Source organism: Schistocerca americana, chromosome 6, assembly GCF_021461395.2.
Source record: "Schistocerca americana isolate TAMUIC-IGC-003095 chromosome 6, iqSchAmer2.1, whole genome shotgun sequence".
Taxonomy (NCBI): domain Eukaryota; kingdom Metazoa; phylum Arthropoda; class Insecta; order Orthoptera; family Acrididae; genus Schistocerca; species Schistocerca americana.
In genome coordinates, this window is record NC_060124.1 from 69441241 (window position 1) to 69468645 (window position 27405).

At 41.4% G+C, this 27405-nt stretch overlaps 1 protein-coding gene across 1 annotated transcript in view; it reads left to right on the forward strand.

The window, feature by feature from the left end:
• The window catches only part of LOC124619864, an 81397-nt gene that overhangs the window by 39036 nt on the left and 14956 nt on the right, over positions 1-27405 (forward strand). The window contains exon 2 of the mRNA XM_047146483.1: positions 10537-10653. Within this exon, the coding sequence (XP_047002439.1) occupies positions 10537-10653 (117 nt within the window). The remainder of the gene's footprint in view (positions 1-10536; positions 10654-27405) is intronic.

Sequence of the window (27405 nt, forward strand, 5' to 3'; positions counted from 1 at the left end):
ATTTTATTATGAGTATCATCCCAGCATAAGTAAACCATCAACCGTAAAACAATAAAAGGATGTATTTTTTAAGTATGAAGTTCTTGTAGACGTCTTATAATCCCTTCCTCGAAAATTATTTGCATTTCCAAATTTTTCTTTACCTTTTCTTTTCATGCTTTTTTATGAAAATATTAAGAAATACTATAAATGGAGCTTTATTTGCAGTGTAACACAAAAACTGAAAATAAAAAAATCTGCATTTTGACTCGACCCACCAGCCATCGGATTACCACTATGTTTCCTTTCCACTGCGCCAACCGCAGCAAGGCAACTATGGCAACGTGAAGTGACTGAAGTCTCGGCCGATCCTCGCCGAAAATGCTGTTTTTTGCAAACACTTAGCCATTTGGAGCTCCCCCTTCTGTTAGTTTCATTTCTGGAAAAGCCCTACGTATACCATAAATTTGGACTAAATCGGTGATTGCTAGAATTCGTGACCCCTTTGTAAGTAACGTCCAATTTTGATGATCTTATGCCCATTGTAATTGTTCTGGGCATTCCGGCACCTCCCAGGGACTTTTTTTTTATATCTCACTGTAACAAGTCGGCGCCGAGAATTAAAATAGTGCACGTGTATTAAATCGCACCGTAACTATTGGTATTCTTGCCATTGGATGCTTACTATTATGTTCGAAAACGTCGCGCATAAAACGGGTCTTTTACGGTGCTCGTACCTCAGGCTGTCATTATCTCTTTGTGTCTCTCTCTGTCATTGACTCCTGTGTCAAAGCCACAGCCTCATTCGTTCTGTTCTACTATTACAGTTCCCTCTCACTGTCACAGCCTCCATCCTGCTCTCTCTTAATGCTAATATCTCACTCATTCCATCCTTCCTACTGCTGCTGTCTCTTTTCACTGTCACTATCTCTCTTTTCCTCGTTGTCACTGTCATATACTCTGTCTCTAATTATCTCCTCTCTTTCTTTCGCACTGTCATAGCCCCCTTCACTCTTTCTATAACACAACCACTCTCTACTATCTTCCAGTGTTTATTATTTTTCCTTCTCTTCGCCACTGCTTTTGTCTTCTTCTCTCTCAGCATAAAAGAGCACGAATATGTTCACATGCCAATATTTTTGTGAAAATTTTTAGAGGTGCTGAGGAAGGTAGAATGAGGCAGCTGTACCCCAGTTTTCAGTCAGCCTTTGAAATAGACAGGAATATGATCCTATTTTTTTGCTCTAATTAGAGCATTTTTCCGCTGTTTCCTTCTATATGTAACCCTATGAAAAGGAATGTATTGGTCAGTAGAATTTAGATTGTAGTTACGTGAAACACTGGAAGATAGTAGAGAGTGGTTGTGTTATAGAAAGAGTGAAGGGGGCTATGGCAGTGCGAAAAAAAATTAGAGACAGAGTATATGACAGTGACAACGAGGAAAAGAGAGATAGTGACAGTGAAAAGAGATAGCAGCAGTAGGAAGGATGGAATGAGTGAGATATTAGCATTAAGAGAGAGCAGGATGGAGGCTGTGACAGTGAGAGGGAACTGTAATAGTAGAACAGAACGAATGAGGCTGTGGCTTTGACACAGGAGTCAATGACAGAGAGAGACACAAAGAGATAATGACAGTGAGTCCAGCTGAATGAACGAGTGAGAATAGGCAAGTAGGAATGGATGGGTATGAGGGACTTACTGTGATGGACTAGTTGGTGTGAGTGAGTTAGAGTTAGGAGAGCTAATGGGAGTTTGAGGTGAGTTGCATGATAAAAGAGGCGCGAATACTTTCACATGTCAAAACTTTTAGGAACATTTTTAATGGTGCTGAGGAAGGCAGCAGCTGGTGACCTACGAGTTAAGAGTCTTTTAAATAAGCAGGTACATATTTGCATATTTTGTGCTGTGAGAGGAGCATTTTTCCGCTGATAATTTATCACCTGAAGCTGTGATCGTCAAATATCGGTAACCTATGTGCTGACTATCTTTTGGTTACGTTTGCCACCAACCTCAGAGATCTACTATATAACCAAGATTGTATTGTAGGGGCGTTCGTGCTCAGATGTGTTGCTTATCTGAAGTAATGAATATGAACTTTAATTAACCCAGTTGCAAAATAACTCAATGAGCAGAAGGCAAATGATACTTAAAGCATTTACTAAACATCTAATTCCATGTCTCGAGCCACATTGTGAATTGCTCGTAACTCTTCGGAGAAGTCAGAATTGTATGTGACCCCGATGGGCCCGGAATATCTGCATCGATATTTATTGCTAAATGCTGAATTAATTAATACTTGACACACATTCATCGAGCAGCAACAGTGCAACTGTTGGAAAGTTGCTGCGGGCAGAAGTTGAAAACATGACATCACTGTCACGAAGGCTGTCGACTTGTGCCAATATGTATCCAGCAGAACCATAGTCTGGACTGCGTAAGAGAATCTCGGATAGCTCGCAGCGCTGTTGCCAGCTTTCAACTGCGAAGCGCTAACAGCTGCAGGCGAAAACAGTAGCCGTTGGCAGAGTTGTGACAACACTGAGGCGTTGCCGTAGAGACATTCACAAAATCGCGTTACATTGGTAGTTGAGGAAGGTTAGTTAGTTGGTTTGGAGAGGGACCAAACAGCAAGACCATTGGTCCCTTCGGATTGAGAAAGGAAGTCGGTCGTGCCCGTCCCAGCATTTGTCTGAAGCGATTTAGGGAAGGCACAGAAAATCTAAATCAAGATGCCCAGACACGGGTTTGAACCGTCGTCCTCCCAGATGTGAGTCCAGTGTGCTAAGCACTGTGCCAGCTCGTTCGGTGTTGAAAAAGGCCCGTGAAGCTGCCGTGTCCAGCCCACTGCAGCTGTCAGGGATCAACTCAATGGTGACTCAACTACAGGGAGCAATGGTGCACTGCTACGAGGACTGGCCATAGCACTGTGGACGTCCAGTACCTTGCCACCTACTCATGGTTTCACTGTCTCCCAATAATTTTCAGTACATGATCGCGACAGTAGCAAGCTGAGAGCTGATCAGTTTCGCCATTTCCTTGATTCTCGTTCCCTGGCGCCGGTCATAACAATCCGTCCTTTGCTTAAGTCGCTTATGTCAGCGGATTTCCCAATTTGTGGCTCGTATTATCGCTAGATTGATTCCTCATTGTTTCTTTTCTTTATTGTTATTTAAATTTCGCATGATTTGGGGCAGGCTAACAATGGCTAAAAACTGCTCTTCAACCAAAGGTTACATAAATTGTATTTAAAAAAGTGCTTAAAATATGTAAAAAGACAACAACAGAGTGAACGATATTTACCATATTTACATAAAAACAAATGACGAAAAACGAGGATTTTATAAAATACATATTGGTCGAAAATACTGATGGTTTTTAAAACTTGTTTGACAGTTTTATGTTACAGTTAAAATATAGTCACTGATGAATGTTAATGATGCCATGGTGTAATGGTGATGCTACGTGATACATGAAAATTCAGTGATGAATACGACTGCGGAGCCTTGTAGAACTGTAGGTAGCGACTGGAAGTCGGCAAGGCGGATGAAGGGGGAAGAAGAAAATGGTGTGAGGTGGAGCATTGTGATTAGGTTTGGAAAGAGGGATATATCTCAGGACGGATTTCATTGTCTCGTCTCGTTTTATGTTGTTCAAATGTGTGTGAATTCCTAAGGGACCAAATTGCTTAGGTCATCCCTAGACTTACACACTACTTAAACTAACTTAAACTAAATTATGCTAAGAACAACACACACATCCATGCCCAAGGGAGGACTCGAACCTCCGGCAGGAGTGGCCGCGCAGACTGTGACATGACGTCTCAAACCACACGGCCATTCTACGTGGCTTTGAAATTGTATCTAGCGGATGGATGTGTACGGGTATAGAGATAACCTCATGAATCCATGGACCCTCCATTTTGGCAGGGGACTGTTCAAGCTGATGGAGGCTCTGTAATGGTGTAGGTCGTGTGCAGTTGGAGTGATATGGGACCCCTAAAATGGAAATGTCGTGTAGCTAGGGCCTCCCGTCGGGTAGACCGTTCGCCTGGTGCAGGTCTTTCGATTTGACGCCACTTCGGCGACCTGCGCGTCGATGGGGATGAAATGATGATGATTAGGACAACACAACACCCAGTCCCTGAGCGGAGAAAATCTCCGACCCAGCCGGGAATCGAACCCGGGCCCTTGGGATTGACAGTCTGTCACGCTGACCACTCAGCTACCGGGGCGGACCATGGGACCCCTGATACATTTAGATATGGCTCTGACGGGTGACACATACGTAAGTATCCTGTCTGATCACCTCCATCCATTCATATCCATTGTACATTCCGACGGACTTGGGCAATTCCAACAGGACAGTGTGACACCCCACGCGTCCAGAATTGCTACAGAGTGGCTCCAGGAATACTCTTCCGAGTTTAAATACTTCCGATGGGCGCCAAACTCCTCAGACATGAACGTCACTGAGCATATCTGGGATGCCTTGCAACATGGTGTTCAGAAGAATCTCCACCCCCTCGTACTCATACGGATTTATGGACAGCCCTGCAGGATTCGTGGTGTCAGTTCCATCCAGCACTACTTCAGACATTAGTTGAGTCCATGCCACATTGTGTTGGAGCACTTCTGCATGCTCGAGGAGGCCCTACACGATATTAGGCAGGCGTACCAGTTTCTTTGGCTCTCCAGTGTAAATTGCTCATGACTCGCCTGATCCACGCTAAAAATGCTAATTTTCGAAAACGCTTGTCTATTTGGTGCTCTCACTTCTGCACTTTCATTCCTGGCCAAGTCCTGCTTATACTATAAATATGAATGGGGTGATGGTAACGAGTAGGCGAGGTCCTCTTGTTAGAACAGTAAAGACACGTCGATTTCCGGTGAAATGCGTTTCTTGTTACTCCCAGATACGCCATCAATGGCTGCATCACACTACGGGTGCAGACCAGTGGTGGCAGTGCTATGTTATGGGAGACATTCAGCTAGGCGTCCTTGGGACCAGTGGTAGTAATCGAAGGCATCACTACAGCTGTGGACAACGTGAACATTGTTGTGGACCTACTGTGTCCCTTCATGCTTGATGTCATCTCCGACAGCAGTGACTACATTCAAACAGAATAATGGCCTGTGTCTCATGGCCAGAATCGAACTTCAGTTGCTTCAGGAGCATGATGCTCAGCTCAGGATGATGTCTTGGCCACCAAATCCGCACGATCTGACCTTGACAGAACGTTTCTGGCACGCTATCGGACGTCAGCTCTGTGTCTATAAAGTACTGGCGCATATTTAACCAGAACTGACCCATGCACAGATATCTGGTGCCACATACCTCACGAAAACTACCCAGGACTTGTCGAATCAACGCCATGCGGAATTGCTGCTGTATTGCGTTCCAAAAGGTGGACCAACGCGCCAACAGCCAGTTGCTGACAATGTTTTAGCTCGTCACTATGTGTCATGAACCACACCAGAATGCCAAATGCTACACTGGACACTTCTCTGGGAGCTTCTTTTACTTCTGACAGTGCCTCTCCGCTAGGAATGGTATATTGAGTTCTTTCTGCTAGGAAGCCTTCAATTCAGCTGAATATCTGATCAGGTATTCCATATGTACTCGTTGTATACACTGGGCGACGGAGGGTACTGTTTTTCTTAGGCATTCTGAGAATTAAGAAACACGACATCAGTATGAATACTGCTATTGATTGCTTTTTCGATCTCATGAATGAGCACGTCAAGCTGGGTGTCACACAAGTGAGTGCTTGTAGAAACATTATCAGTTCTGATAATAAAATCGTCCAGTCTCCAGAAAAGTCATCACAATGGAGACCAAAATACACATGAAGACAAAAAAGAAAAACGACGGACCATGAAGAAATTATCGGTAAAGGACGGAAATCACTAGATGGTATGTACATGTATCGACTAATAAACGAATACAACTTCAGAAAAATTACACTACTGGCCATTAAAATTGCTACACCAAGAATAAATGCATATGATAAACTGGTATTCATTGGACAAATATATTATACTAGAACTGACATGTGATTACATTTTCACGCAATTTGGGTGCATTGATCCTGAGAAATCAGTACCCAGAACAACCACCTCTGGCCATAATAACGGCCTTGATACGCCTGGGCATTGAGTCAAACAGAGCTTAGATGGCGTGTACAGGTACAGCTGCCCATGCAGCTTCAACACGATACCACAGTTCAAAAGAGTAGTGACTGGCGTATTGTGACAATAGTTGCTCGGCACCATTGCCCAGACGTTTTCAATTGGTGAGAGATCTGGAGAATGTGGTGGCTAGGGCAGCAGTCGAACATATTCTGTATCCAGAAAGGCCCGTACAGTACCTGCAACATGCGGTCGTGCATTATCCTGCTGAAATGTAGGATTTCGCAGGGATCGAATGAAAGGTAGAGCTACAGGTCGTAACACATGTGAAATGTAACGTCCACTGTGCAAAGTGACGTCAATGCGAACAAGAGGTGACCGAGACGTGTAACCAATGGCACCCCATACCATCACGCCGGGTGATATGCCAGTATGGCAATGATGAATACACGCTTCCAATATGCATTCACCACAGTATCGCCAAATATGGATGCAACCATCATGATGCTGTAAACAGAATCTGGATTCATCCGAAAAAATGACGTTTTGCCATCCGTGCACCCAGGTTTGTCGTTGAGTATGCCATCGCATACGCTCCTGTCTGTGATGCAGCGTCAAGGGTAACCGCAGCCTTGGTCTCTGAGCTGATAGTCCATGCTGCTGCAAACGTCGTCGAACTGTTGGTGCAGATGGTTGTTGTCTTGCAAACGTCCCTGTCTGTTGACTCAAGGATCGAGATGTGGCTGCACGATCTGTTACAGCCATGCAGATAAGATGCCTGTCATCTCGACTGCTAGTGATACTAGGCCATTGGGATCCAGCACGGCGTTCCGTATTACCGTCCTGAACCCACCGATTCCATATTCTGCTTACAGTCATTGGATCTCGACCAACGCGAGCAGCAATGTCGCGATACGATAAACCGCAATCGTGATAGGCTACAATTCGACCTTTATCAAAGTCGGAAACGTGATGGTACGCATTTCTCCTCCTTACACGAGGCATCATAGCAACGTTTCACCAGGCAACGCCAGTCAACTGCTGTTTGTGTATGGAAACTTTCCTCATGTCAGCACGTTGTAGGTGTCGCCACCGGCGCCATTCTTGGGTGAATGCTCTGAAAAGCTAATCATTTGCATATCACAGCATCTTCTTCCTGTCGGTTAAATTTTGCATCTGTAGCATGTCATCTTCATGGTGTAGCAATTTTAATGGCCAGTAGTGTAGTTGATTTATGGAAGAGAAACAGATTCACAAATAGAGCAAGTCTGTAACGCACTGGTGCACCTCTGGACGTGATTCAAGCAGTTATTTGGCTTGGCATTGATGGTTAGGATTGTTCAATGTCCTCCTGAGGGACATTGTGCCAAATACTGTCCAACTGCGTGTTAGATCGTCAAAACCCCAAGCTTGCTGGAGGGTCCTACCCATAAACCCCCAAACGTTCTCAGTGTGGAAGAGATCCATTGACTTAGATGGCTAAGTTAGGATTTGGCAAGCATGGAGACAAATAGTAGAAACTCTCACTAAGTAAATGTAAGCCCAGGATGATTTGCCATGAAAGACAACAAAACAGGGTGTAGAATATTGTCAACATACCGCTGTGTTGTAAGGGTGCCATGGATAACTACCAAAGGGATTCTGTTACAATGTTTAATGGCACCCCAGGCCATCACTCCTGGTTGTCGGTCCATGTGGCAGGTGACAATCTGGTTGGTGTCCCAATGCTGTCCAGGTCATCTCCAGACATATCTTCAGCCTGTAATCTCACTGACTGGAGTAGAATTGTCTTTGGTGATAAGTAGTCCTGGCCAGTGGTGAGTTACAAGCCTGACTGTTGCCTGCTATACAGCCTGGCGACCAGCAGGGATGGTCTGCAGTGCTATTTCTTTTCATAGCAGAACACTTGGTTGTCATATGTGCCACCTTTATAGGACAGCAGTATGTTAATGATATTCTACGTCTCATTTTGTTGCTCTCATGGCAAGCATTCCTAGGCTTACATTTCAGCAAGATAATGCCTGCCTGAACACAGTGAAAGTTTCTACTCCTTGTCCTCATGCTTGACAATCCATAAATTGGTCAGCAGTGATGCCAGAGCTCTTCTCAGTTGCGAATGCCTGCAGCATTATGGGCAGGGCCCTCCAACCAACTCGCTGTTTTTAATAGCTAATGTGCAATTGGACAGTTGGACAAAATCTGGAATGAAATCCCTCAGGAGGATATCCAACAACTCTATCAACCAACACCAAGCTTTATAACTGCATGCATAATGGCCAGAGATGGACCAATGCTTTATTGACATGCTCAATTTGCAAAGCTATCTCTCTTGAATAAACCATCCAATTTTTCTGAAATTGTAATCACTTGTTTGTCTGTACATGCAAATCACATCTACCAATTTCCATTGCATTTGGTCAATTCCTTCATAGGGCATCATCATGTTTTTTTTTTAGTTTACAGCATAATTCTACCGTACAGCGAAATAGTCAACAATTCTACTCCACAGATATACAACATATTGAAGTGAGATAGGTCTACAGTTAGGCAATTTTCTTTGTTGGAACTGTGCCGTTTTCCAGTCATGCAGCATAAATCATTGTTCCAGAGACCTACTGTGAGGTCCATTCAGTAATTAAAGAGACAAATTGATGTAGAAAAATAACTGTGTATTATTTTTTCAAACTGAGACTTTTATTACTCTTCAACATAACTCCCACTTGTCCCAATGATGAACTAGATCTTTTCTTTTCTCTTCTTAACAAATGATGCAAGGAGGTCTTTGTCTTGTTGTTTGCAAACTCTTTGACTGTCTCGTTGTTGCTGAACTTTTGTCCACATACTGCCTCCTTGAATGGACCAAAAAAAAAAAAAAAAAAAAAAAAAAAACTGAAAATCCAAGGGAGCCAATTCTGGACCATAGGGAGAACAGCTAGAATCTCCGAGTCTGTTTTTCAATGATTTCTAGGTAATCTGGGCAGTGTGAAGGCTAGCGTTGTTGCGAAACAGTATCAGTTTTATTTGAGATCCATGATGCTTTTCTCTGCTTGCTGGGTTTACTTTGTTCAGTGGCATGTTTGAGCAGTAAGCACTGTTTGTTATAAGTTGATCTTCCAAACAATCAATAAAGACGTCACTTTGGGCATCCCAAAAGATGGTCAACATTACTTTACCTATTATTTATCCATCAGCAGGGAAGGAGGGGTGGCACCACTCACTGCCCCACACCCCAGTTCAAAGTTTGGGTGGAGGGCAAGATATGGTTTCATTTTGTGATCTTATCAAGATCTGACCTGAATATCTGTGCACTCTTTTTCAGACATTATGTGACGTTCGTCTGCTTTATTTCTTCATTGATTGCCATCAGTGTCAATGTACTGTGTTGTAACTAGTAACAGCTAGAATAAATTGGACACTCAGTTGGATACATAAAACTAAGCACAAATTTAGGTCTGGTGTAATATTCTTAAAAACTGAGGGCCAACCTTTCTCTTTTATGGAAAAATCATATTACATTCACATATGTTAATAGTAATTAGTCAAAATTGAAAAAAAAATGAATTTTGAGAAGGCAGATGGCAAAACAAGATGGGAAGTGAAAATATTCCAGCTTTCTTCATCACAATTACTTCTTAAATATATCATCTGCAAAAGTTTGAAGTTATTTGTAATATTGTCTGATGTATTCTTAATATAAAGCATCAACAGAAAGGATTCCAAAACACTTCACTGGGACGCAATTGATGTTATTTCTAATCTGTCAATGACACCACCCGATGGCCTCTATTTTGTATGGAGCACATTGTGCTCACGTGGGAGCGATCTATATACTTGTAAAACAATAAACTGGTAGCCAAGATCGCAGGAAGTCTTTATGTTCCATGATAACTGGTTTTTGCAAACTAAAGCCAGCATCGTCGTATCTTAGGACACATACAGGTTGCCTTGATGTTGTAACCTGTGTGTGTCCTCAGATCCGATGATGGCGGCTTTCGTTTCACCAAAAATGGCAATCATAGAATAAAAAGAATTCCTGCGATCTTGGCTACCAGTTTATTGTTTTATGCTGGCATCTATGCATCGCTTTCAGGATGTCATGTGAGAAAAGTGTAGCTTGGGTTTTGCATGCCCATTGTTATCAGTCAGTCAAGTGTTTGACAGTACCTGGGTTCAGGTAGTTCAATCATGTGAAAGTAAGTTCAGCTTATATAACAACCTGTAAGTGATCTTTACTATGAATACATGATTAAGTAGCTCCAAATAAATACTGGTAGTAATAAAAAGTTATAAAACATGTTGCACAAATTATAAGAAGTTTTTTAATTTCATAACTGTGGATAAAAGTGGCTTATTATTTGTAAATCATTTATTGATAATCTAAATTTTAACTACAAACAAAAATTTTATTCAGTAGATTTCTGTGTTACAGTTTTGTGGGACTGGATTGTTGGAAGGCCACCTTGCCTAGCAAAATGCCCAATCCATGTGTGTGAAATTGATCCTGCTGTCGTGCATGGTTACTGCTGTGGCTGTGCCAGGTTGTTTGGTAAGTAACTCGTCTGTTCACTAATAATGTTTGTGTGTGTGTGTGTGTGTGTGTGTGTGTGTGTGTGTGTGTGTGTGTGTGCGCGCGCGCATGTGGATGTGACAATGTGTGTGCCTGTCTGCATGCATGTTTTGTGCGTACTAACTCCATTCTTTATACTCCACCATAGATTTTATGGTATTGTACTGAAAATCAAAATGAAATTGATACACTGTATTCCATGCACAGGTTATATTTTACTTTATTTTTATTTACATAAATTTCATCTACATCTATATTCTGTAAATCACTGTGATGTGAGTGGCAAACAGGGTATGTCCAACTGTACCACATATTGTTCCATTCACGTATGGAGCAGAGGAAGAACGTTTGTTTAAATGCCTTTGTGCATGCTGTAATTGATCTAATCTTGTACTCCTGATCCCTATGAGAGTGATACTAGGGGATTGTAGTATATTTCTAGACTCATGATTTAAAGCTGGTTCTTGAAACTTTGTAAGAAGGCTTTCTCAAGATAGTCTATATCTGTCATCAAGAGTCACCCAGTTCAGTTTCTCAGTGACACTCTCACAGATCAAACACACCTATGACCATTTGTGCTGCCCTTTTGTGTATAAATTCAATATCTCCTGTTAGTCCTATCTGATATGATCCCACACACTTGAGCAATGTTCAAATGTTCAAATGTGTGTGAAATCTTATGGGACTTATCTGCTAAGGTCATCAGTCCCTAAGCTTACACACTACTTAACCTAAATTATCCTAAGGACAAACACACTCGAGCAAATGTTCTAGGATGTGTCACACAAGTGATTTCTAAGTAATCTCCTCCGTTGACTGACTGCATTTCCCCAGTATCCTAATAATAATCAAAGTCTGCCACCTGCTTTACCCATCACTGAGCTATGTGATCATCCATTCCTTATCCCTACAGTGCATTACATGCAGGTATTTGTATGAACTGACTGATTCTAACTGTCACTCATTGATATTATAGACATAGGATGCTACTCTTTTTTTGCTTTTTGAAGTGCACAGTTTTACTTTTATGAATGTTTTAGAGCAAGTTAACAATCTTTGCACCACTTTGAAATCTTCTCAAGGCCTGACAGAATATCTTTGCAGCTTCTTTTAGACAGTGCTTCATTGAAGGTAACTGCATCATCTGCAAAAAGTCTGAGATTACTGTTAATGTTGTCTGCAAGGCCATTAATATACAACATGAACAGCAACAGTCCCAATATACTTCTCTCAGCCACACCAGAAGTTAGTCCTTCATTTGTTGATAACCCTCCATCCAAGATAATCTGCTGTATCATCTCTAGCATAAGTCCTCAATCCAGTCACAAATTTTGATTAATAACCATGTGATTGTACTTGTGGTAGTAAGTATAGGTATGGCACTGAATCAAATGCTTTGCCAAAATAAAAATAAAAAATCTGCATCTACCTTAGAGCCTTGATCCAGAGCTTCAGTATATAATGGGAGAAACGTGTGAATTGATTTTCACATGACATTTCACATGGCATATAGAGTCTAAGGTTTGAGTTCAAAATATGTTCTAAGTTCCTCCAACAAATCGATGTCAAGGGTATTGGATAGTAATTTTGTGAATTGCTTCTACCACCCCTTTTGTAAATGTGTGTGACCTGTGCTTTCTTCCAACTTCTGCGCAGCTTTTTGTTTGAGAGATCTACAATATATTATAGTTAAAAGAGGGGCTAACTCATTCACAAATTCGGTATGGAATCTGGTAGGGATTCCATCAGCCCTGGAGTTTTGTTCAGCTTTGGTGGTTTCAGTTATTTTCTGAACACCACTGACACTAACATTTACTTCAATCATGTTTTCCGTGGTATGAGGATTAAATTTGGGGCAATTTCCCTGGGTTATAATTTGTAAAGGAACATTTAAAATGGAATTAGACCTTTCTGCTTTTACTTTCCTAGCGGCAGTGTCAGTTCCTGTCCACTTGCAAGTGGCTGGACACTAATTTTGATTTTGCTAACAGCCTTTACACACCACAAGAATTTCTGTGGGTTGGGGAAAGAGAATTCAACAAAATTCTACTAACAGTTGTTATATACACAGATTAACACCCATGTGCGAACAAAAATTTTTATTAGGTGGAGCAAGGCCACCGCTTAATCTTACAAAAAGATAAACTTTCTTCGATAACAAAAAGCTTCTTGTCCTACCAAAATTTTATAACAAGTCAAAGAATATGCCACGTTATTGAATTGAAATACTAGCAACTGAACTGAATTTACATTCCTTTGTTGGGTTTTCTCTCTATGCTTTCTGGCAGATGCCGAGGAAGTAGACGGGCACAGAGTCCGGGGTCAATGGCCGGCGTAGCGAAGGTGTGGTACCTGTACGTTCCGGCTGCATCAAAGTATCTTCCAGGCAGCAGTCCGCGGCGGGTCAAAATACGCCTGTTTCTATTTAACATGGCGGCTCCAGTGTTCCTCCGCTGATTCCGAAGTGATGATTGGCGGCTGTTGGCGATCCCTGACTGGTGGATGGTGATATCACAGTGTGACCATCCGTGCCAGAAAAAGGCTTGTAAGGCTCATGTGCATGCATAGTTCGTGGCTGATTGAATGTTTGGCGGGAACACCTCTAGCGCCAGCTGGCGGAACATGCCTGCACTAAGTTGCAGGTGCCGCTTAACTCTGCCGTGGTAGCCGACCGTTGCGTTTGTGTGGCTGTGCGCGCCATGGCAACAGTAGTCACTGAAGTTTCCAGAATGAAACTTTCACTATGCACCAGAGTCAGAATCAAAGCTGTGAGGATGGGTCATGAGTCATGCTTGGGTGGCTCAGTTGGTAGAGCACTTGCCTGCGAAAGGCAAAGGTCCCGAGTTTGAGTCTCGGTCCGGCACACAGTTTTAATCTGAAAGGAAGTTTCAGTCACTTAAGTCTTCACACATTGCTCTCTTGTTGGCCAAATGCATTTTATTCAGTACCTCTCTATCCATAGCCCTATGTTTTGTTTTAAATCTGTTATGCAGTTGTCTTTGTTTCATTACAGTGACTAATACCATGGAGCATCCCCCCACTCCCCAAAATTATGAACACTTCTACTGGGTTCATATCTATCCAGCACAAGGTCAAACATTCTTTTGAACTTGAGGCATAGATCCTCTACATGCACCTGTCCTGTGCTAAAAATTTCAGTTTTGTTATTGAGATATGGCATTACTTCATTTGGATCCAGTATACTGAACATATGTCTCCTTCTACTCATTTTAAGTGCCCTTTGTACTTTGGTAATCACTGATACTGGTATTGTTGTGGATGTCATCAAAGAGGATGGGTCTATTTGTTGTCATTATATCTAAAATATTTCCATCATGAGTGGGATTCCAGACCATCTGTTCAAGGAAATTTTCAGAGAAGGCATTTAGTAATGTTTCACAGGATGTCTTGTCATGCTCATCATTAACAATACTGTAATTTTCTCAATTGATTACTGGATGATTAAACTAACCACAGATGATTTAAGTATGATTGAAGAACTTAAGTAAAAGTGAACTGACGTTTTCTTGAAAGTTTTCACTTGCATCCATAGATGAGTCTAGTGTTCGATATGCTTACCCTTGATACTGAGTCTTGCTCAAACAATCTCTCACACAGCTTCAATTTCTGTTTCAGGGGATTAGAGTGTCTTGTCTATTGTGACAAATACACCAACTCTATTCACATTAGCCCTTCCTTTCAGTATGTGCTTAAATTTTCTCCAAAAATCTCACTGTTATCAACTTTAGGTTTTTACCAGCTTCCTGTACCCAATGTTAGGCAAGCTTCACAACTTTTCATGAGTGCCTCAATGTCTGGAACATTGTTGTGAATGCTTCAGTAGTTAATTCCATGGATTACAAGGATTACTTGTATGCACCTCATATACATTCATCTACATGGGTAGCATCCTCTGATGTGTGGTGCACACTTGACTCAACCCTGTTGTACAAGTACAGGAAGTTGTAGCCTAGCTTGTCACAGAAGCTTTGATGTTTTTGTTCAATCCTTCAATTCAACTCAGAACCACAGAGCCACAATCACTTCTGAGGAAACTGCTGCAAATTGTGAGCTTCATTGAAATGCCATGCACTAGTCTGATCTACTCAATCTTTTTGCCAATTGCTGGAATGATCAAAATATGGCCTCAGAACCCAGACAACAGGCATAGTTTGTTCTGACATGTACTGCAATCTGCAGTTGTGTGCACTTCTCAATGGCTGCCTCTTCACCATGTTGAATGAAACTCATAGGCATTCACACTGAGCTTACCTGGTATTCCTTCATGTCCCTTGCTGCCATTTCCCTATTTGCCATACGTCTGAACTGCTAACAATTAATAGACCCTATCCTTTTGTGTATGCCTCCTCTTGACACAGAACAAAGCAGGTTTCCCAAAAGGTGAAGTAAATCACACTGGCTGAGTTTTAGTTTCAGTGAAAAAGAGCACCTCAAACCTGTTAGTTATGCAGATCAGTGTAACATCCGAGTCCTCATTGCTGCCTGTCTAACCTGTTAGAGGATGCTTAGACCTACAGCTTACACGCCACTTACAGGCAAGCAGGTGAGCACTGACAGATCCTGTACTACCTGCAGAGGAGACAGGATCCACAGGAGAAGTTAGTAATTGAGGTATTTCTGGTACACAACTCTTGGGAGCTCTCTCAACACACCCATTCCTAGCAGCTACCAATCACTTGACATTTGTCAGGGTGATTTCCAGCTGCTTACAAATGTCATATAACTCATCCTGTGTTCAAGAAAAACAATTGCAGTGAGCCTGCATTGTGGCTGGTGCAATTTTTGTACAGGACAGTGAATAAATATCTTTAAACTAAGCCTGCTGACTACCTTTTTATCTGAAGAGCTAGTTTCCTTTAAGGACTGAAGCAATTAGTCCACAGAATGAGATAGTCAACAGAAGGAGCAGTTGTGAAAATTCATAGTTCCCTAAAACATATTGATTTTATGGTTGCTAACAAATTTGAAAATAGCCCTAATTTATGATAAATGTAGATAATATACACTCCCTTCAAATGGAAAAATAGATGTAATATGATATGTTGGGTGTAACACTATCTGTGCTACAGTAACTAAATCAGAAACATTGATTTACTATGAAATAGCTTAACTGCATGACAATGGTAACTTCTGAACATTCTCAAAAATTTGAACTTACTTGCATTGATATACTCTGAAATTCAGAGTGAACTATTCTTTGGCAGTAGCTGTAAATCACAGATGCTCATTTGCTATGAAATAAGTTATCCACAACATTTGCAAGTTGCAAAAATTTTCAAAAATATGCTTTCATAAACATCCAAAAATTCTCAAAATTAACCAATGGGGACTTCACCAATGATATCGGCAGTGGAGGCGATGACGTTGTGACCAGTGTGGCAGCAGCTGTGAGTGGAATATCTTGACAAGAGAGCAGTATGCTCTGAGTTTTATGCCTGTACAGATGTGTATTGAGTTGTACCACTAGAAATAATAAAATCCAGTTTATCTGCAACTATGCCATTATTAATCAATGGCTTTATTCTTTCCCAGGGTAAAGATCCACAAACCTATTTCTCACATAATTATGCAATGAAGTTAGGGAACAACTGTTTTTGAGTGAGGACAGGTATCTGTTCTCAAAACTTCCTAAAAGAGCAATATTTAAGTTTAAGCCTACAAGTGATGATAATAGTAAGAGTCTGTGGCAACCTAGCAACAATCAAGTTTTCCATGAGGAAATTCTTTGTGCAGAGCTGCAGCTACAATGTAGCAATGATTTCTGATTCAGCTTGCTCTAAACTTGTCTTGTGTATGCATGGTTTGTATCTCTCTCCAGTGAAAAAGAGCACCTCAAACCTGTAGGTTATGCAGATCAGTGTAACACCCTGATATACCCATTGATATTAACTACCTTGTTCATTCCACCTGGAATACTATACTGGTGACCCCCCATCAAACTATGCTACTATCTACAAGCTATGTTATGTTATTTAACCCATCTTTCTCACAACAATAGTGGAGCCATCACATGACTTAGTGGCTGAAGGCCAGCAATTACAAGACTTTGACTTATTGAATTCAGTGCTTTTCAACAACAGCAACAGATCTTGCCTATGGTTAAACTTGAAAGTGACATTCTCTTACACAATGCTAGGGTGCCAACAATGACATTCTTGTACCTGAAGGAACTGTTCCAATTATTTATCTTCTGTTAACTTCTGATATGAATGCCAGCCTTCCGCAACCAAACTAGATACTTTTCAACAAATGACCATGAACAGACAGGGACTGATGTTTGGTCATGTTGAGACTTCCGCGTCATGTACAATGTTTCTGAACATGCTTGCATTGTGATACACAATCTATTTGGTAAGGCCAAGCATGGTCAATCTCCTGGATTTTACTTTCATGCTGTAACCTCCTCATGAGAGCTCATCCACTATCACTCTCCACCCAATTACAGTGCTACATGGATCTCAGAATTTTCACAGCAAACCTATGTGGCTTAATTCACTTCCCAAACTGCCATCCCTCCACCCTGAACAACCAAATATGTGGTTCACTGTCATCAAGTTCATTTTCACAATCATGCCATTTCCAATGACAGTTTTTAGTCCTCATTAGTGAAGTTATATTGTCACCCTCATCGATCAACAAATACAATGTGGTGAAGACTGCACTCATTCAACATCTCGCCTGAACACTACAATAGCAGTTATGTCATGTAATCTATGAGAAATATGTAAGCACATAAGTGCCTTCTCAGCTCTGGAGGCACCTCCAGCATTTAACTGACCCAGTGCTCATGCCAGATCACACTTTGTGGACACTATTGATTGTGAAGTTACTTATTCCCCTACAATTAGCAATGATCTTGCATGAGGTTGAACTATTGGAGAGAAGGTTAATTTTAGCAGACTGACTTCTTGCAACATTGCATCATCACCACTGGATTAATTCATTGGACAACTACGACCGACCGTGACTTAGCCAGGGTACGGACTGTGACTCATGACAGCATGCAGCTGAACGGTCTGAGTGCTCACAGATAAGTCCAAAGACAATATCACTCCTAGCCACTCAGGTGACAACCTTCACTCAGCCAAAACAGACAGACAGACAGCTGTCAACAACACTCTGTCTGTTGACAAAATGATGTCTCTGCTGCTTTCAAGCACATTTTGGTGATAAAGGTTGTAATTGCAAGGCAACTCATGATTACTCAAAGCCACGCAGGATTAGCCGAGCGATCTAACGCGCTACAGTCATGGACTGTGGGGCTGGTCCCAGCGGAGGTTCGAGTCCTCCCTCGGGCATGGGTGTGTGTGTTTGTCCTTAGGATAATTTAGGTTAAGTAGAGTGTAAGCTTAGGGACTGATGACCTTAGCAGTTAAGTCCCATAAGATTTCACACACATTTGAACATTCTGATTACCCAAATGGGAAGAATGATCATGCCACCAATTCAAGTCACTTACTGCCTTGACATATGAGACAACATCACTGCACAGCATTTGAACTGCACTTCCAACTAATACTTTCGTGTTGACCCAGTGTCTGAAGTGAGTATTATTCCATGTGATCTACCACAAACAGAAAAAAAAACTTTATACGCCTTTTAACTTCAGGTGGCGAAAGATTCACACATCACAATGTATGGAACCACACCTAGAATGCTCGACTTTGGTTTAGAAGACAAGTTCTCTCTGGAATTTCTCACTGCTGATGTCAATGAACTAGTATTGGAGGCTGTTTTTCTAAGGCATTTTCACTTCTGCCCCCACCAGTTTGGAACTCTTTTTCTTCACAGCATCAAACATTTTGTCACTGGAATTATCTGCACTCCACCATCCGTCACACAACCAGTGACTACGGATTGCAGCTCGCAAACTGTCAATGCAGTTGGCAAATACAAACACTATCAACAGATACCTCAAACCTGCCTGTCATCAGCACTGTAAATACAATGTAGAACACAGGAACACTGTAAAAGACAAAAGGAAATGCAACCTTTCCATAAGTGACATAATTTACATGGCAGAAAACAAGCTCACTACTGTACATACATATCTGGAACAGCTCATTTGGGAGCAGTTTATCTTTCAACTTCTCTCATCATGAATGAGTTGGCTGATGTGGGACAGACAGCAGACAGCAGACACTCACACAACCTTGGATCAGCCTGTAACAGCATCATTAGCACCTGTACAGGTCAGTAAAATGTGTTGTTCTTCTGGTGCCAGTGCCACTGTCATGTGTGTTATTCCCACCTAATCTGCAAGTGCAATTCAAACTGCATGCTATCAGTAACTGTACAATTCATAAAATAAAAACCACACTGAATCCACTAGTCTAACACAGAGCATGTAGACTGGCTTCTGATAGACTCTCTGGGGTTAAGTTGGTTATACAGGGTGTTACAAAAAGGTATGGCCAGACTTTCAGGAAACATTCCTCACACACAAATAAAGAAAAGATGTTATGTGGACATGTGTCCAGAAACACTTAATTTCCATGTTAGAGCTCATTTTAGTTTCGTCCACCTATGCTCAATGGAGCACGTTATCATGATTTCATACAGGATACTCTACCTGCGCTGCTAGAACATGTGCCTTTACAACACAACATGTGGTTCATGCACGATGGAGCTCCTGCACATTTCAGTCAAAGTGTTCTTACGCTTCTCAACAACAGATTCGGTGACCAGTGGATTGGTAGAGGCGGACCAATTCCATGGCCTCCAGCTGTCCTGACCTCAACCCTCTTGACTTTCATTTATGGGGGCATTTGAAAGCTCTTGTCTATGCAACACCGGTACCAAATGTAGAGACTCTTTGTGCTCGTGTTGTGGACGGCTGTGATACAACACGCCATTCTCCAGGGCTGCATCAGCGTATCAGGGATTCCATGCGACGGAGGGTGGATGCATGTATCCTCGCTAACGGAGGACATTTTGAACATTTCCTGTGTTTGAAGTCACGCTGTATGTTCTGTTGCTGTGTGTTTCCATTCCATGATTAATGTGATTTGAAGAGAAGTAATAAAATGAGCTCTAACATGGAAAGTAAGTGTTTCCAGACACATGTGCACATAACATATTTTTTTTCTTTGTGTGTGAGGAATGTTTCCTGAAAGTTTGGCCATACCTTTTTGTAACACCCTGTAGAAGAGTTATTGCAAGCCAAGATTCTTGGACAGTTCAGTAGTCTTTGGGCCTCACACATTTGGTTGGTTGGTTGGTTGTGGGGATTAAAGGGACCAGACTGCTACAGTCATCGGTCCCTTCACACATTTGGCTCCTACTTGTGAAGATCAGCACTTTTAGACTATTTGGTGACTATCATGCTCTCAGCTCCTCCACAATAACAGACAGTTACCCAATCCCGAATATTCTGGACTTTGCACAGTATTTGGCAGATGCCTTAGTTTTCAGAGTGTTGGTTTATAAGAAAGCATATTTATAGTTTACTATGAACCCTGAGGACATTCCAGAGACAGTTGTCATCAACCCTTTCAGACTATATGAATTTCTTCACATGCCACATGAACTTAAAAGCACAGCACAAACATGACAAAGATTTATAAAAAGTGCTCTTTTTACATTCCCTTTCTGCTTTTTTGGATGACCTGTTGGTTTTCTCAACTTTCCATGAGGAACATGAAGAGCATTTCAGAATAGTTTTTGACACTCTACACAAACTTGGTGTCATCATCAACAGTGATAAATCTCAATTGAGACAGTGTCAAGTTACCTTCCTTTGTTTCCCACAGTGACACATGGCCTACATCTCAACATGCCAAATTCGTTTGTTATTTGTGATGGTCACAGGCCTTTCATGGCTTACAATGATTCCTTGGCATGATAAATTTTTATTGTAGAAATCTACCTAATGCAGCCACCACACAGACACCTCTTACAGGTGTGTTAGAAGGCAAGTACACCTCAAGCAAAGGGACTGTTGACAGGACTCCACAGATGCAACAAACATTTCACAAAAGCAAAGACTACCTTTCCTAGACTATAATCCTGGCTCCCACACTACCTGCTGCCCAACTTGCTGTCACCATGAATGTGAGTGTTTTTGTGATTGGTGCTGTCCTCCAACAGTCAATAGGAAGCATGAAGCAACCACTGCATTTCTTTTCCAAAAAGCTAATGTACTCATCGTGTAAGTGGTCAGTCTACGACAGAGAACTGTTGTCAATGTAAAAAGCAATATTTCACTTTTAAAAATGACACTGAGAGCAGACCTTTGGCAGTTTATACAGATCATCACCCACTTGTGGATTCTATTTGAAATCCTGCAAAAGGTTGTCCTCAGCACCTCTGCTACTTGGAGTTCATTGCACAATTCATATCAGATGTCTAACATCAGCATGGCATGGACAATATTGTAGCTGATTTCCTTTCATGCATAAATGCTCTTTCAATAGATAATGATTTTGATAAACTTGCTACAGTGTAATTAGAGGACCCACAGTTACAGGAACTTCTGCTTGACAACACAATGGGATTGTGCATCAAAAGCCATTACATCCCCTGTTGTTCAAAACAAGTTCTATGTGATGTCTCCCAAAACTACATTCATCCACTTGTACAATGCACCATGAGGTGAGCCATTTTCAAGAAACTGCACAGACTTAAATACCCTGGATCTGTCCAACAACAAAGCTTGTTACTGACCACTTTTTCTGGCCAAATTTCAATAAAGACTGTAAATATTTGATACAAGCATGTGCTGCCTGCCAGCATTCCAAAATAGGATAGCATACACAGTTATGACTTGGCCATTATGCTACTTCTAAGGGCCATTTTCAGCACATACGTTTAGATCTCATTGAGCCCCTTTCCAATTCAAATGGGCTTAGTCTATTCTTTCACTGATTGACAGAGTAATTTACTGGGTTGAGGCTAAACCAATTCCAGATGATACTGATGAAACAACTGCAAAACTATTTTTCAGCTAATGGATTTTTTTGTTTTTGTTTTGGTTGCCCTGCCACAATAATAATAGACCTAGACAAGAATTCAAGTCAGCAGTTTTTGCCGAATTCTGTCATGTGTGCGGTGTCAAACACTTTTGAACAATAGCTTACCATTCACAAAGTAATGATCTCATAGAATGCTGGCACCTCACTGTAAAAACTGCTCTCTTGTACCATTTAGGGGAATGGACAGCCACCCCTCCATGCTTTCTTCTAGGTGTGCATGTGCATCTCTCATGGAACTGTTTTATGGAGAAACCCTCTCTCTTCTGGTAGGTTTTGCAGAACCTTCACAACTGGCTACAGACAAAGAACTGTTGCAGACTGTCTGCAGAGTCAAACAAGATATTGCACATCTAAAGATACCACACGTGCATAGACCCCAGGACATGTTCATCCACAAAACTCTACAGGACAGTAACCACATAATGATTCATGATGATACTATCTGACCTGCATAACACCCACCCTAATCAAGACATCATGAAGTAATTAAAAGAGGTAACAGTACCTATGACATTTTGCTGCATGGTAAACTGACCACTGTTATGGTCAACATTCTGTACTTAAATGGCATTGACCCTGCATGATGCCATCAATACACCTCAGAGTATCAGTAATCTCACAGATGATATTTTGTATGTTTACCTAGATGACAGAGTAATGAGAAGATCTCATTAAAACTTATCAGTGACACTCTTGTTGTGGAAGAACAACAAGATGAGCAATGCATCTACAATGAGACACCACCAGAAGCATTCTCCTGACAGTATCATCTCTTATTGGAAGTTGATCCATATTCCATCACTTCCACATATTCTGCAGATGGGTTTCTCAGTCACAGCTGCTAAAAGATGCCCCCAACCCCAACTTCGGTCATCCTCAAAACAAGACACATCTACTGCATTTGCCCCATTGCCTCCCCCCACCCCCCTTGAGTACCACTTCTTTTGTCTGCTACTGGTCATACCAGCTCCACCTTTCCATTGCAGCAAGAAATGGTCCACCTATGCCTCGCCGCACATGCAACCAGCCAGGGCATTGGTGTTTGCATACACCTGTGTGAAGTTAGCAGGAGCATCCTCCCCCCCCCCCCCCCCTCATTCCCCGTGCTCCACACTCCCCCGAGGACAGGAGGTGGACTGGGAGGTGGGGTGGGGAGGGAATGGGAGTGTGGGGAGTGCGGCTCTGTGATGACCTAGCAGTGATCAAGGTTTCTAGTGAGAAAATTCTTTGGACAGGTGTAGCATAAGTCCATGACTCATTTGGCTCTAGACTTGTGTTTGTATGCATGCATGTGTTTTGTATGTGTCTTCATCAGTTAATAAAGCATAGATATTTGGTATTTACTCCTTCATTTCATATGGAATATCTCTGCCCACATCTACACAAAAAGTGTATTGTAACACATGCGAATGTTTGAAATTTCACAATGCTTCATGATACACCCAAGTACTAACACAATCAATTAAAGCTTATGTAGAAGTGACATGAACAGTAAAATATTAGAATATAGAATTTTCAATCAGCAAATTAATCTGTTATGAACTGTCTCACTCAAAGGCAATTTCAGAAGTCAGCTTTTATATGTAAATAAATGTGTGGATTTCATGGAGTTTTTTTATGTAGCTGATTCTGTAACAACTTCATCACTGGTGTGCCAAGGATGATCACTACTTTATCTCAGCCCAAATTTCAAAAATTTTGGAGGAGCAACAATACACATCTTTTGCTTGGAGTAGCTAAAGATGTTAATAATTCCTTACTGTAAACTATTATAGCAATGAGTTATTTTCTTCCCACATCTGGTACACATTTTCTACTTACCTGCTATTGAAAGAGCTAACTTAAGTGATCAGTCTTTAATGCCACCCTTGATCTATAGAAAAAGTCTTTTCTACTCGTAGACCTTAAGCTTATAGATGGTCTTGTGCAGTGTGCAGCAAGTTAAATATGACAAAATTACATCAAACACAAAGAGTTAACAACAGAATCACAGTTACAAAGATGAAATGTTGTTCAAGGAGGAGGAGGAGAATAGTGTTTAACGTCCCATCGACAACGAGGTCATTAGAGACGGAGCACAAGCTCGGGTTAGGGAAGGATGGGGAAGGAAATCGGCCGTGCCCTTTCAAAGGAACCATCCCGGCATTTGCCTGAAGTGATATAGGGAAATCACAGAAATCCTAAATCAGGATGGCTAGACGCGGGATTGAACCGTCATCCTTCCGAACGCGAGTCCAGTGTGCTAACCACTGCGCCACCTCGCTCGGTATGTTGTTCAAAATTGACTCACAACACAAAAGAAAATTCTTACTTATATAAATGCAAATATGGTCTAATTAAGCAGCTATTCCATCACATGTCTTCTGTTGCCTTAATGGTATAAAGAATTTGTCTACAAACATGGTTAGACATACAAGCAATACATGCAATTTAATCAAGAAACCAAAAATGAAGAAAATAACATTACACTGGGATGACGAAAGTCCCAAGATACCTCCTAATATCATATTGGATGTCATTTCACCCAGTGTAGTGAAGCTCCTCAATGTACCATAGACTCAGCAAATTGTTGGAAGTCTCCTGCAGAAATACTGAGCCATGCTGCCTCTGCAGTTGTCCAAAAGTGCAAAAGTGTTTCCAGTGCAGAATTTGGTGCATGAACTGACCCCTCAATTATGCCCCATCAATGTTCAGTGGGATTCATGTCAGGCAATCTGGGTGGCCAAACTATTTGCCTGAATTGTCCAGAATGTTCTTCAACCAATCATGAGCAATTGTGGCCTGGTGATGATCCCATCATTGTTTGGGTACTTCAAGTCCATGAATAGCTGCAAATGATCTCCAAGTAGTTGAACATAACTATATAAAGTTAATGATCAGTTCAGTTGGACCATAGGACCCAGTCCATTCCATGTAAACACAGCCCACACCATTATGGAGCCACTTCCAGCTTTCCTTCTTGATAACTTGGGTGCATGGTTTCGTGTGGTCTGCGCCACACTCATACCCTACCACCAGCCCCTACCAACTGAAATTGGGACTCATCTTACCACAGCATGGTTTTCCAGTTGTCCAGGGTCCAACCAATATTGTCAAAAGCCCAGTAGAGGTACTGCAGACAATTTCATGCTGTTAGCAAAGGCACTTGCATCAGTTGTCTGTTGCCATAGGCCCTAACACCAAATTTTGCCACACTGTCCTAATGCCTATGTTAATTGTACATCCCACATTGATTTCTGTGGTTATTTCGCACAGAGCTGCTAGTATTAGCACTGACATTGTGACGTTTCCCTGCTTTATTCCTTTGTAGATGGTCCTCAGTGTCGACATACTGCGTTGTGATACTGACTGAAAAATTGGAGGTGGAATTTCAACACTGACTACTGCAAATAATGTAGCAGACAGGTGCACAGTTGCGTTTCACAGTTCTTTACTTTCACTGTCCACCCCATCCCCCCCCCCCCCTTCGCCCCCCCCCCCCCAGTATACACAGTTAATGTGGCCAGTGCACTATTTTTTAACTTTTGATAAGCCACATTAATAGTTTTGGGGCATACATCAGCATACGGCTATAATAGTTTACTGTTAAATATCTGTGAGCAGTAAAAACTGAACCACACAGTTCACAGTTCTTGCCATGTAATACAGTATGTACTGAACAGGCACTGTCCTTGTTTTAACATATGGCCTATTTGTGTCACACTTATTTCACAGGTAAGTTGTTGATCTAACCAATACGAGTTCATCATCTGAAAATCTGACTGTCTTGGCACCAAAAATTGGGCCCTTATATATCATCACAATAAAAGGCACTGAAACTACACATTGTTTTACCGTATCTTCCTTCGCCGTCGGCGTTGTCGTGGTTACCGTGAGACACCGTTATACCAAGAGGAAAGGCGTGTCGATCTTAGAGCATGAGATATGATGACCTTAAGCCATAGACAACACACAACGGTCACGGTAGCACCTGATTCCAGAATAGCTGCAGTAGTTAAGATCTACGAACTATCCCCTGTTGACCAGGTCCCCAAAACTTAACTCGTAACGAGATCCCTTCAAAGCAAATTGTCATAACGATCGTCTATAAAGGTTTCGTACAACGAGAATAAATGTTACGGTTTATGGAATAATAACAGATACGACCAAACTGTCTTGTCTCTTCTGCTTTATTTAATATAACTTCGTTCACAGTTTCATTTCGCATTCACCACTCATTCACCGAAACCCTTTGATGAACAGTTTTGGTTGCTTAACACCAACAGTCAATGATAATGATACAGCTTTTCTCCTTTTTATAAATTGAAGCCTGCTCTCCGTGATATAATAAAAAAAAACCGGTCTCAATACCGCGTGCCTCGTGAGACGCGAATAGACTTATCCTGGAATTGACCGCCCTGTAGGTGTACTCAATTTAATGACCACACTTCACTGTCGGCTATTTCGCGTAACTGAATGTCCATTTGTTAATCTGATTATACACTGTAGCTATTTAAAATTCGCCCCTTTATTTTTCACAATGCACAATTAGCACTTCGTTACTTGTTTTCTTTTTTTTTCTTCTTCTAAGAGTAAACGGAAAAAAAAAGACGCCGTATCATCGGCTTAGTCGATATAAAGCAAAACACCTTAATATGCCCAATTTTACCTCTTCTTATAGGATCGGCTACCTTACTCATTAATTTATTACATATTATTTCCAATAACGCTAAACAGGTATCGCCGTTATATTTTAATTGTATTCAAAAGCATGTTACTACTATTATGACCGACCAAATCATAACAAATCGCGCGGCGTGCGTTTTTAACGATAACTTTACGCTATTCAAGTTCCGTTACAGCTGTCTTGACTCGTAATGTTACAATATCATCACAATAAAAGGCACTGAAACTACACATTGTTTAATGTTTAATTTCCAGAAATTGCACAGACACCATGCTTCAGTTGTTAAGTGAAGGCTATATGTCATAGTGTTGTCTGTGATGAGAGGTAATGCCTGAAATTTAGTATTCTTGGTACACTCACAGAATATTAAATTCTCTAACAATTTCTGAAATGGAATGTTCCATGCATCTAGCTCCAACTAACATTCTGCATTCAAAAACTGTTAATTCACATTGTGTGGCCATAAACCCATTAAAAAGCCATTTCACATGAATCGCCTGAGTACAGTCCACCTTCGTAGCGCAGCAGTAGCATTACCACCTACCACGTGAGGGGGCCCAGGTTTGATTCCCGGCAGGGGCTGGGTGTTGTATGACCTTCATCATCATTTTCATCGTCACTGACACACAACTGAAAATACTTGCAATATGGCAGCCAAATTCTGAAGGAGATATCCTGGCCAATAAATGCCATATGATCATTTCGTTTACTTGAGTACAAATGACAGCTCTACCATATCACTGCCCTTTTATACCTCATGTACATAATATTAATGCCATCTTTATACATGCATATCACTATCCCATGACTTCTGTCACCTCTGTGTAAGTCTGGCGAACACTTGATGCACTTGTAGGTGTAATTTAAACTGAGAAAGCTCACAGGACATTTCTGAAATCAGAATAATGATGCATTTCAGCTGCCAGAGACATGTACAGTTTGGTCAATATAATATGGATAGATAAAAAACGGATAGATAAAAAATGTACTCATCAAGTGGCAGTTGTGGATATGTACAAGCTTTTGGAGCCAGTGGCTCCTTCATTTGGCAGAAGTGTTGAGAGGCAAGTG